The 13,275-nt window shown below is 34.6% G+C and overlaps 1 protein-coding gene across 1 annotated transcript in view; it reads right to left on the bottom strand.

Moving 5' to 3' along the window:
- LOC124359791 (60S ribosomal protein L24) overlaps nucleotides 1-9,873 on the bottom strand; it is a 29,429-nt gene extending 19,556 nt beyond the window's left edge. The window contains exon 1 of the mRNA XM_046812821.1: nucleotides 9,732-9,873. Coding sequence (XP_046668777.1) covers nucleotides 9,732-9,736 — 5 coding nt within the window. The 5' untranslated portion in view covers nucleotides 9,737-9,873. The remainder of the gene's footprint in view (nucleotides 1-9,731) is intronic.
- Between the last annotated feature and the right edge of the window lie 3,402 nt (nucleotides 9,874-13,275).

Here is a 13,275-nt window from a genome sequence, read left to right as displayed (position 1 = left end):
AAATACATCACATTGCAGATCTGGAAACGTTACTGATATTTTTTTATTACTGAATAACACAACATAAATATTAGAACTTGTTGATTATTTATCTTATAAATAAAAATGAATGGTGAAATGTGTTGGTAAGCGCTAATCTCGATAACGGCTGAACCAATTCGTTTAATTCTTTTTGTAAAATGTCCATTGAAATCCAAGGAAGGTTTTAATGAAGAAAAAGATAAGAAAAGTTATCAGGAATATTTTGGAATTCAGAAAAAATTGTAGTTTTTACGTTTAATAATTCAAATTAAACTGGCACTAAACAGCTGTTGACAGCTATAGTTCGACAAACTTTCTGAAACATCTGTTTACATTTAAATTTTATCAATAATAAGAAAACAGTGCTTGATCGGTAGTGTAATGCAGATAGTAAATAAAATATTAATATATAAATTTTACTCTAGATTGCGCCAGTGACGAATTAAAATCATCTAATGCATTAAATACTGTTACAAAACTAACCTTAATGAACAAAGTTATGAATGTTTTCACGTAAATTACTTTAAACTGGTGGGCTTCCTTGACATTATATTACATTTTAACAATGGCTTATGGAAAAACAGAGAAATGAATACTAACATGCCTCAACGATTCATTCTTTCCCTGGCTACAGTCCAAAAAACAAGTGTAAACTTTAATAACGATTATTTTGGAATGTTGCATAACCTTAATAAGGAATTTCCTCTTATACCTAAAGCAATTTTCATCTCTTTAAATCTTTCCTTTAAACTATTGGTAGTATGTACGCTAATAAATTTCAATACCGTATTATGTAAATACGGTTTTTTTGGCATATGTGTGTGTGTGTTGATGTTAAATGATAATTTATCACCAGATTCAATTCGTCCAAAATCTCCAGGGAAGCAACTCGAGCCTACGCACAGGCTTTCTGCCCATGTATGCTCATTTCCTAGGCCACTTTAAATTGATATGTATAATATTTTCAATCATGTATAATGTTTTAATGTAAACATTTAACTAGTAAAGTAACAAGATAATATAAATTTGATAGTAAATTTGCACCCATGTAAATATTTTTTGGAAATAAATTATGATTCAATTCAATACATTAGAAGTAGGTAGGACTTCCCCCTAGGTTTTAATAGGCTTTCAGTCCTACTTATGTGTGTATTTTCTTCATCAGGACAAGGAAAACACAACTACGTCAACACGTTTTTGACCAAATGGATTTCCGAGAACTAGATAATTGAACGTATATAGTATTTTGATCGAGGCAATATGGCAAGCTAAACTGTGACATAGTAGGTAAGTGAAATTAAACGGTCTTAAGTAGAAACCTTTTAACCGAAGTAGGCATCTCAATCCTACGTAAGTATATATATTTTTTCTTTGTCAAAACAACAAGGCAAACTCTACTATGGTACTGGAAATATCTTAGACCTGAAATATATGACAAGGACTGGTAATATACGCTTTTTAACGGAAATAAGTTTCTGAGACCTGTGTGATCCGAGATTTGTGTTTTCATGATCAGGGTGACAAGGCGTATTCAGCTGTGATGTTATGTATATAAACTCGCCTTCGGCTCGCTGGGGGCTACGCCCCCAGGCCCCCAAAGTAAACGCTTGCAAATTCGGGGATAAGCGGGGAATTCGGTGACTGGTTAAGTACCGGACATTAAGTAAATGACAAGGGATTTAAAAATTGACCTTTTTCATAGATTTTTTTCCGGATTCGTAAAAACTTTTGACTTTGAGGGCATTTTGCGGTTTTTAAACCGTTAGAGATACGACAAAAAGTGACTGGACCTTTCTTGTTGGAAATTTAATTTTGTCTTTCGATTGTGCCCTCAGATCTGATCTACGACCTATGGTTTAGCCAGAAAATGAGCTCGGGAGGAAAAGTCTGCACGGGTCAGCTATCTTGAATTGTTTAGTATAAACATAATAAAAAAAAAACCGACCTCAAGGCAGTATTTTAAGTCGAACTGGGGGTTTAATATCACCAGGAGACTATCTAGTCAAGGCGAGAAATTCCCTGGGTGGGTGATTAATGTTAAGGAGGTTAAGACAAGAGGGGGTTTTAATTTCGTCAGGATATTGTCTGGTCATATGAACAAATTCCCAGGGGGGGTTAACGTTACCGGGGGATAAGTCTCCAGGGGGTTATCTGGTCATACCAGGATCTTCCCAGGGGGGGGGGGGGGGGTTAAGAGATTTGGTGACTGGTAAATTCGGACATGAGGTCATGGCAGGAAATTCCCTGGGGGGGTTTAATGTTTACCAGGGGGGTTAACACATCAGGGGGTTGAATGTACAGGAGGTTATCAGGTCATACCAGGAAATCCCCGGGGGGAGGGGGTTAATATTACCGGGGGTTAATGACACACTTGGGCCTTTTTTAGAGGGTATTGTGTCTGTGAACATAATAAATATTCCTCTGTCCCTATTCTACTATTGGACGCTTAGCTAACGCTCAGCCAACTCCCGAAGTCACTGAACCTTTTCTGTAGATCACGTGATTTCCTAAATCCCGTTTAAAATTTGTTTTGAGTTACGACCAACCGTTTAGCCGCTATCAAGCCCGGAAATGTAAATTTTTAGGCGAAAAAATGTCCAATATTTTCACTTAATCGCGTTTTGCGGTCAAACTAAGGGAAATATAGTAAAAAGTCACTGGGACCTTTTTTGTAGGTCATCTTATTTCCTAAATAAAACGTTAGTCTTATTTTGACCTCCGACCAATGGTTTCGCCGCTATCGACCCCAAAAAAAACAAAAGTTTCGCGTTTAAAAGTTACAACAAAATTGTAAATAATCACGTTTTTCGGCCAAACCAATCGAGATAGGGCAAAAGATTACTGGACCTTTTCTGTAGATCGCGCAATTTGCTAATTTGATGGGTCAATCAGATTTGAGCTACGACCAACGGTTCGGCCGCTATCGGGCTTGAAACATTATTTTTATCGAAAAAATCTCTGGAATTTCAAATGTTCGAGCGTTTTTGTCGCTTAACCATGGAAGATAGAGCAAAAAGTCATTAGACCTTTTTTGTAGTTCACTTCATTCCTGACCATGAATTTTCCGTCAGATCCGAGCTAGCTCCAACGGTTCGCCCGCTATCGGGCTTACAAAAAATGCCTGCAGGGGTGAAGAATGCGCGATTTTTTGGGAATTTTTTGAGGGGTTGAAAATGAAAAATTCTCACTTTTCGGGATTTTCTGGTGGTTACACGTGGAAAGCTATCTGTTGTACCAAATTTCAAGTCTCTAAACTCATCTGGAAGTAGGTTAGAATTAGTATACGTGAGTGAGTGAGTCAGTCAGTTACACATGCGGTTGTATATATATTAGACTCGCCTTCGGCTCGCTGGGGGCTACGCCCCAGGCCCCCAAAGTAAACGCTTGCAAATTCGGGGATAAGCGGAATTCGGTGACTGGTTAAGTCCGGACATTAAGTAAATGACAAGGGATTTAAAAATTGACCTTTTTCATAGATTTTTTTCCGGATTCGTAAAAAACTTTTGACTTTGAGGGCATCATTTTGCGGTTAAACCGTTAGAGATACGACAAAAAGTGACTGGAACCTTTCTTGTTGGAAATTTAATTTTGTCTTTCGATTGTGCCCTCAGAGATCTGATCTACGACCTATGGTTTAGCCAGAAATGAGCTCGGGAGAAAGAAAGTCTGCACGGGTCAGCTATCTTGAATTGTTTAGTATAAACATAATAAAAACCGACCTCAAGGCAGTATTTTAAGTCGAACAGGGGGTTTAATATCACCAGGAGACTATCTAGTCAAGGCGGAGAAATTCCCTGGGTGGGTGATTAATGTTAAGGAGGTTAAGACAAGAGGGGGTTTAATTTCGTCAGGATATTGTCTGGTCATATGAACAAATTCCCAGGGGGGGGTTAACGTTACCGGGGGATAAGTCTCCAGGGGGTTAACTGGTCATACCAGGATCTTCCCAGGGGGGGGGGGGTTAAGAGATTTGGTGACTGGTAAAATTCGGACATGAGGTCATGGCAGGAAATTCCCTGGGGGGGTTTAATGTTACCAGGGGGGTTAACACATCAGGGGGTTGAATGTACAGGAGGTTATCAGGTCCATACCAGGAAATCCCGGGGGGGGGGGGGGGTTAATATTACCGGGGGTTAATGACACACTTGGGCCTTTTTTAGAGGGTATTGTGTCTGTGAACATAATAAATATTCCTCTGTCCCTATCTACTATTGACGCTTAGCTAACGCTCAGCCAACTCCCGAAGTCACTGAACCTTTTCTGTAGATCAAGTGATTTCCTTAAATCCCGTTTAAAATTTGTTTTGAGTTACGACCAACCGTTTAGCCGCTATCAAGCCCGGAATGTAAAATTTTTAGGCGGAAAATGTCCAATATTTTCACTTAATCGCGTTTTTTGCGGGTCAAACTAAGGGAAATTATAGTAAAAAGTCACTGGTCCTTTTTTGTAGGTCATCTTATTTCCTAAATAAAACGTTAGTCTTTTTTTTGACCTACTGCGACCAATGGTTTCGCCGCTAATCGACCCCAAAAACAAAAAGTTTCGCGTAAAAGTTACAACAAAATTGTACATAATCACGTTTTTCGGCCAAACCAATCGAGATAGGGCAAAAGATTACTGGACCTTTTCTGTAGATCGCGCAATTTGCTAAATTTGATGGGTCAATCAGATTTGAGCTACGACCAACGGTTCGGCCGCTATCGGGCTTGAAACATTATTTTTATCGAAAAAATCTCTGGAATTTCAAATGTTCGAGCGTTTTGTCGCTTAACCATGGAAGATAGAGCAAAAAAGTCATTAGACCTTTTTTGTAGTTCACTTCATTCCTGACCATGAATTTTCCGTCAGATCCGAGCTAGCTCCAACGGTTCGCCCGCTATCGGGCTTACAAAAAATGCCTGCAGGGGGTGAAGAATGCGCGATTTTTTGGGAATTTTTTTGAGAGGTTGAAAATGAAAAATTCTCACTTTTCGGGATTTTTCCTGGTGGTTACACGTGGAAAAGCTATCTGTGTACCAAATTTCAAGTCTCTAACTCATCTGGAAGTAGGTTAGAATTAGTATACGTGAGTGATGTGAGTGAGTCAGTCAGTCAGTCAGTTACACATGCGGTTGTGTATATATATTAGATAATTAGAATCAGAAATGCTCCTACATGTGCCAAACATGATATAATAATTAAGTTAAACTCTTATACTATTTACCATGAACTTAAATAATATCTACCTGATGTATGCCTACTTACGTCCCATCATATTACATCATAAATGCTTTTACTAAGTAATAAGGACTTTGGTTCTAAAGATTACGCGCGAAGCCACGGGTAACAGCTAGTATTTAAATGAAACTGATATATTATGGACATAGACACAAAATACATGCCTACAAATCACAATGAGTTTGATATGTATAATATTGAAAATGATATGGTACAAAATTATTTATAAGATGTATGGTGGATAAGTGCTAAATTTATCTATTCAGGCTTTTAATTGTGTTAGGCCTAAATGTACCTAAACTATTCAGTTCAAATTAACCTTAAGTGTTTTATTTAACAATTGCAGTTTATTTTATGCAAAATTGATTATAACACAATAAATTAATGATTTTTGATTGATTGTTTAAAAATTTGCTTAAAGTTGATCTAATTCTTTATTAAACTGATGATAGTTTTGGGAAAAAATCATTTAGTCCTACATAAATGTATTTTTATATATTTATAATTGAATGAAATATATGTCTAAACATAAATATTGTTTTGAACAGATCCTAAGAGTTTTAAGTAAGTTCATTTGGATAAAATATGGAGAACATAAATAATATATATATATATATATATATATATATATATATATATATATATATATATATAACAACTAAAGGGCATGAGTAGATAAGCAGTGTACAAGGATGACCAGAGCGCATGCACGGAACACTGATTGCAGCCCTAGGGAGGCAGTAGATTGAAATTGTACTTACTTTCTGAACATGCATCATATACCGTATATGTCAAATATTATTCTATTAAATTTGTGTTTAGGGCTAGTAAGTATAATTTTTTGCAGACTTCTAAATAGGTTAAATGATGTTTTCTTATATATTATTTAAAATTTACGTTAGTATTGTTGTTTAAAATGTACTTATCTATTATTATCAAACATAAATATAACTTACATATATTATAGTCAACTTCAAATTATGGCAATTATTAAATTTACAAGCTACCAATCTGATTCCACAAATTCTTATTTTTAGTGGCTGAAGGCACCAATTAATTTTATTTTGATGACAACATAGGCTAATATCTTGGTTATTACTTCCTTTGGTTTAAAATAACATAATATTGAAATTTTAAACATTGTTTAGAATAAACATTCTTCTATATAGCCATACAAAGTTTAAATTAGCATAAACATTAATTTAAAAACAGTAGAAAACATCAAATCAAAATAAAAGGCAAGAACTTGTTTAAGTACACATTTTTAAGTATGCATTTAGAATTATTTAAGATAATTAAATAGGGATAGTAAAAAATAAGGGTACTTTGGGATTATACCGACCACACCAGTATGAAGAACACAAAAATATAAATTTATAGAAACAAACATGATAGAACGAAAAAAAAACAACTCTTTAATTACAAAATTACAAACTTACAATGATTATCAATTGTTAATGGGGTCAGATTCCGTTATATGCCCCCAATGCTTAAACTTTTTTCAATGAACTTAGAACGTTGTTACTCAAACGATGTAGTTGAGTAACAAAACTAACATTCCATCAATCAACAAGCAATTCCAGGTACTGTGATCGGTATTGTTGTCGCTGTTATCTTATCTTTCTCGAGAATCCTGATTACGACAGGCCGTGAGGCATCACATGATTATTTAAGTTTTTTGCACGGTACATAATTGCCTTTCCATTACAATTCAATTTATATTTCTGATTAGCCCCTTCTAGAATTTGATATTTTACTGATAGGTACTATCTCAAGGGATGTTTTTCTTTTGTTGACATCAGCGCGGGACTGCCGAATCCTGCGTTGATGGCCGGAGGCACTCGCATATTGGGTGGCGGAGTGTGATCAAGAATAAAAACAAGTTTTGTGTGTTTTTAACAATAAAGAGTTTAGTTTTTGTTTGGTAATGTTTGTTTGTGTTGAATTTTTGTGTTTGGAGAAATGTAGGGGGTAAAACACAGAAGTAGACAAAGCGACGCACCAGCTGAACGGGCGGCGAGACTGCAATCACGTTATCTACTAGACCGCTTGACTTTTACCTCTGTCTGAGGATGGGAAGGGGTTTGCGATAAGACAATTCTTGTTTTATATTGACGAAATATTGTTCTACGCTAGTCTAGTAATCAGTAGAAGCAAAATGTCAAATAACGATTCATGTCTAAGTGTGGTCGGTATAATCCCAAAGTACCAAAATAAGATAAACAAATGGCTATAAGTGAATAACGTACAAGGTTATACAGTTAATTTTAAGTCAGTTGGTGTTTCACAAGAAATTGTTTTGTGAAATTTCCACGAATTAAAAAAAATGCGAAGGGTGCTTCCATGAATGGTACAATGAAGCCTTCCTCATCGCTACTCTTGATTATGAATCCTTTTTAAAAGACATATCATCCCTATAGGACGGGTGTTAACAGCCAGTGTGCGTGGTTTTACTTGGTTTGCATACCCGCCACCAGAGTCTCGTGTCTTATTTGTTTTGCACGCAGTCATGTTATCCTTCATAACAAATAGAGTTCGAAATTGTTATTGTTTTGTTATAATTATATTAAATTTTAACTTATAAATTATATTAATATTTATGTATTAATTTTTAAGACTGAAAACTAGCCAAACCATATTGTTCTTTAAAATATCTATTACTTTATTTGATCGGACATTTAAGTCCTTCGAATGTTCATGAATATTGATCATTCCATATCATTCTATAATTACCATCCGATTGTGTTGGTGACCGTTTATTTGGACTGCAGGTAAATATGCTAAATAACCCAAGTTACAGCCAAATCTGAAATGGTCAAGTTCAGAACTATTTTTCATTGGCTGATTTGACATGGAATTACCCAAATATTTGATTTTATTTCTTAATTATTTGTCCAGTAACCAACCGGGGTTGACTAAAGATCATAACAAGACCATGAAACATCTGTAAAACAATGAAACTACTCTGTGCAAGAAAAGCAATTATTGCACTTTGAATGGTCTATAACTTCATTGACATTTCCACCTATTGAAACCTTATATTGTTTTGTTCAGAAGGATGGAGCAATGGGTTAATAACTCGTATTTTGCCAGGTTGGCCTTTAACCCTCAAAGTGCTACTATCGTACTGTGCGATATGTTCGTACCACTTCAAAGTGCTACTATCGCACTGTGCGATATGTTCGTTTTTTTCATATCACAGACGAACGGTTCGCTCAATAACGACGTGGTTTATAAGGCTACATGTAGGAATAAATTCCCTATCAAGTAACGTAATTAGAACTATGTAATTCAGAAGTTTACGAGGAAGAGTAAGAAGAATAGTCAGCTGATTTCGATGCGTGTTTGTCTGTTACGGTCGTCTCGCGGCCGACGCTCTGTGACGTTATTGTTTTGCTTCGTTCTTTTGATTTGTAAGTGACTTATATTATTGTTTATTGAGTAATTATTTGTGCTATGAGTGAACTTAGTAATTCAAGTGCCATTAGGCGCTGTTTTGATGACGATTTGAGTGGAAATGATAGCGATGCAAGCAGCACCCCCACCAGAGAGTGACTCAGACTAATTTTTTTTAGTCTAATGTAAATATGTATATAAGCCATTTTTTTTTGTATTTTTAATACTTTATCTGTCATTTTTCTTACTTTTACTCATATCAGTAACTAAATATGTGTTTATTTTGAGGCCATAATCACTATTCAACTACTTACTGCCACTTGTTGATGTGGTAAATATTTTAGTAAAATTTTTGCGAAAAAACATTGTTTTGTTTTTTACCAATTAGTATTGTGATATGTTGTGCAAAAGGTTAAGAAGTGATATTTTTCTTATTCAGCATTATATTTGGAACATTTTGCATATTTTTAGAACTAGGACTACTACATTTTGTAAATACTATACGTCAAGGATTTTGAAAAATAAAAATATAAAAAACTACACAACCGGTTAGCAGTACCAGATTTTTTTATGATAAAAGATAACATTTTTATTTTTACTTGATCTTATAGAACATATGTTTGTGTAAAAAACCATATGTAATACATGCAATTTGAACATATGTTTGTATATAAAAAGTTGTTTAAAAAAGAAATGTCATATGCTCGAAAATGGCCCAGCACTTTGAAGTGGTTTAGTCATCACTTGGAGGGTTAACTTCACAATTACCTAAACCGAGGGCCCTATCTTTAACTTGACACAACTGTCCCAAGGTGACAATCATAGTTTTTAGAATAATTTTGTTTTTAGAAAGGTTTCTACCGCCTCAACTCATTCCCAGATGAATTAAAATATGTTAGAATAAAAATGAATTACTAAACACATTGTATTTCACAATAATTATGTTACATGTTTACATAACCTCAAAATAGATTTTGAAATACTAAAAAGATAAAAATGTATAATGCTAATTACAATTTGAGATTTAATAGTTATGGAAAACATGAGACCTGAATGATAAAATATAAAATATAGCGGATTACAATGGATAAACTTACTTCATTTTAACGTGTCACGAAGTTCTTCCAACAAGAAAACTACACCACTAAAAGTGAACAGGAAAAGGAAGTAAAGTTAGCAGCTAACCCTAAAACCACCTATGAGTACCATCGCCAATTGAAAAACTAAATCAGAGACAACTGAGTGGCGTGGTCTTCGTACACGGTCAAAGGTATAAGCAGGAGAAGTCGTCAGTATCCTTTGATTTTACAAAATAGTATCGGAGAGTAAGCTAAAATATGTAAAAGGTAATACAATTTCGTGTACCAGACTACATTATAAATACTAAATACCATCAAACTATTAGTTATCGAGGAAAATAAAATAAAATCCAAGTGACATCAGTGAATTGTAAATAACACATATGTGTATATTTTACACATCCATATCCAAGTCAAAATATTATATTGTCTTATTATATTGACTATATACATAGTATAGTAGTAACTCCTGATTACAGAGTTTTGATACTTGAGCTAAAAGTCTTTTAATACGAGTTTTGAGTTTTCAAATGAACACCCGGTGTAAAAAAGATATGACAGTTATGTTTTAGATATGATATCAGAGTATCACTATTGGACAGATAAATATAATAATCTCGGACATTTCAACATTCCGAACGGACTACAAATGCTCAGCTTCCCTCGTAAAAAAAAACTACATCCAAGCTGTGAAGAAAGGGCATTGAAATATTTAATTGCAGAGTAATATTAATGGTTTTTTTAAGGTAGAGTTGTGTTTTGGTATAACTAAAAATCTGAGATTATAAATTTGTATCTGTTTGTGTTAATAGGTTGAAATATGTTCTTATGTTTCATGTAAAAATATAGGGTGTTACGAATTTAGATACTTAGAAATATCAGAAGATTGCAAGTTGAAAATCCCCTCAAATCAGTAATCGCAAAATTTTTTTCATTTTTTTTTTGTTTTGTTCAGTACTCCAAATTCCAACTGCATAGAAAAAATACTGATATACACAACCAAAATATGATGTGAGGACATTCTAATCAGCAAACTATTCAAACCTCCTAAGCACAAAAATGCCACTGTTAACTTACCAGACACCTTATCGATATGTTTTAAGAAATCAAAGCGAGAACCAAGTCCAAGGAAATTATTGCAATGGCTTGAATCAATTTTGTCCTAGCCTACAAGTAATATGAAAGCATTTCCATCAGAATTCCTCAACCAAAACTCAATGAGTACAGTTTTATTTGAGTCCACTAAGAAAATACTTTCCGTCAATCATTGCGACAGGGGCCCAGCCTATAGGAGCAGATCAAACTCAAGATCATTATGAGAACGATTGCTAACACATAACGTTGTGTCGGCATGAATCATACACAGATCACCATCATCGGGTCCAAGGCCCGATCCTTGGGAAACTCGGATCACAATAATTTTCTGTGATTCCTGGCAAGAAATACAGCTCCTGTCATCTACATAAGAAATTTTGAACTGTCTGTAATCTATTTATAAGAAAATTTGAAATCCAACAAAAGGGGTTGCCTCTAATTCCAAAGTGGTTAAACAGTGGTTAAACAGAGTAGTCTATAGCTGACCATATCGGAGACCTTCTTAAATCCAAAAATATATCACAAATAAGTTTGTGATCATCCAGAGTCAAAATGAAATGAAACAGTATCCTCTGTTAAAGCGTCTTAACGAAAACCAAAGTGCTTAACAAAAAGATCACCATTTAACAATAAAAATGGTCAAAGGTGATCAAGGATGAGCTTTTCAAAAATGTTTCAAAGTGTTGACGTTATTGGAAATAGGATGATAATTATATTTATCGAGAGTACTGCCTTTTAATGCAAATGTTTTACAACAACTGATTTAAGATATTTATGAAACACTATATTCTAAAGATGCATCTACCAGATGTGATGAGAGACACACTACAAACTTACCAACACCCTTTAGCAATTTGGAGTAAATACTACATTGCGGCCAGAAGAGCTTTTAACCTTAAGATAACTTATAGTTTTCAATACTCTGACTTCACTGGTTGGATACAAAAATAAAGATGATTAGAGACTTCCTAAATCTTAAGTGTTATTCTGATCTGAACGATTTTCTAAACCAGATTTAAATAATACGTTTACAAAGAACTTATTTAACAAATCAGCTACCTGCTCAGGCACAAAGACTGTAAACCGTCATCTTTTTTCAACATTTAGTTTTTAATCTGCTGTGAGCTTATGTTCAGAATTGTTTCTTTAATTACACCCCAAACAGCTTTTTGAATCTTATTTGAGCCCTCAATGTGAGAGAGGACCTTCCTGGCATTGACTACTCTGATTGTTTTACGAAACTTCCTTTTTAAATCAAGATAAAGTATTCTAATAGAATTTGAGGAGCAAAGATCTTTTGTATCAAATTACATATTAATTAGATCCTCATGACGCTTCGGAAGGGAATGATTGAACTTAATCTGGGTGAAGTACTTTTTGGAAGTATTTAAAATTTCTCATATGTAAAGGTCATTTAAAAATAATGTTCAATATTAGAAAGGATAAAATTTATTATTGACACAATCAGCCAAGAAGACGTTCAACGATTGTTGATTTTTCGACAATATTTTTAGACATTAATAATTTTCTTGTAAAAAGACCTCTGGATTCTGAACTTACGCAGCTCTATAGATTAAATTCTCTTGTATAAGTTACAACAGTGCTCTGTAACCCCAATGGCGACATTAAATTAAACAATTTATTTGAATTAGTATCACAAACAGACATATCAATATTAAAGTCCCCAACGACAACAGTTTTCTGGTTTGGTTTCGCAAACGACTCCAGACATTCATTAAAATATTCAATAAATATATCCATACTATCAACAGAGTTACGTGGAGGTCTGTAGACGGCACGTAGAAAATATGCAATACCTTCCAAACGAGAACTAATAGCTGATTCTCACATACGCCCTCAGAAGTAAATGTTCCTACATCAATAGTTTGGAACTTCTAACCTATCTTTGATCATAGTACATACACATCCTTTAGATATATAAGTGCGACAAAACCACAAAAGCTGTTGTGAACAGGGAGAATAAACACTTTTCGGCTTCACTAAGGATTACGCTAGAATAAACAGACAATATCAGGTGAAAATAAATACTTGAAGAATACTAAACTTAGCGAAGACTTATTGAACATTTTGATGTGTAATCCCCAATGTATTGGATGTAGTGTCCCTGAAAGTGTAATTCATAATTCCTTGCGCCTCGTTTTGAAGCGTGTTCCTAAAAATACTGCAGACGTGTGTTTTAAGGTACAATGTGTTATTATATGCATGTTGAAGAGGTGTACCATTCTGTGGAAATGTAAACTGGAATATAGTGTAATAGGTCGGAATCAGACGTGGGGCCAAATGAGTCTAAGCATATATCAGCAGTCTGCCTGTTTCTATACATATTGTAGTTTAGACCAAGGCAAAGATATGTTTACATCACCCAACAAACTGATGAGAAATTGTGTCAGCCTACTGAGGTCAACGACGCTAAGTAAAATTTCACGGTTGGTCATTTGCCATCAGA

Source organism: Homalodisca vitripennis, chromosome 4, assembly GCF_021130785.1.
Source record: "Homalodisca vitripennis isolate AUS2020 chromosome 4, UT_GWSS_2.1, whole genome shotgun sequence".
Lineage (NCBI taxonomy): Eukaryota > Metazoa > Arthropoda > Insecta > Hemiptera > Cicadellidae > Homalodisca > Homalodisca vitripennis.
This window is presented reverse-complemented; position numbering and strand designations above follow the sequence as displayed.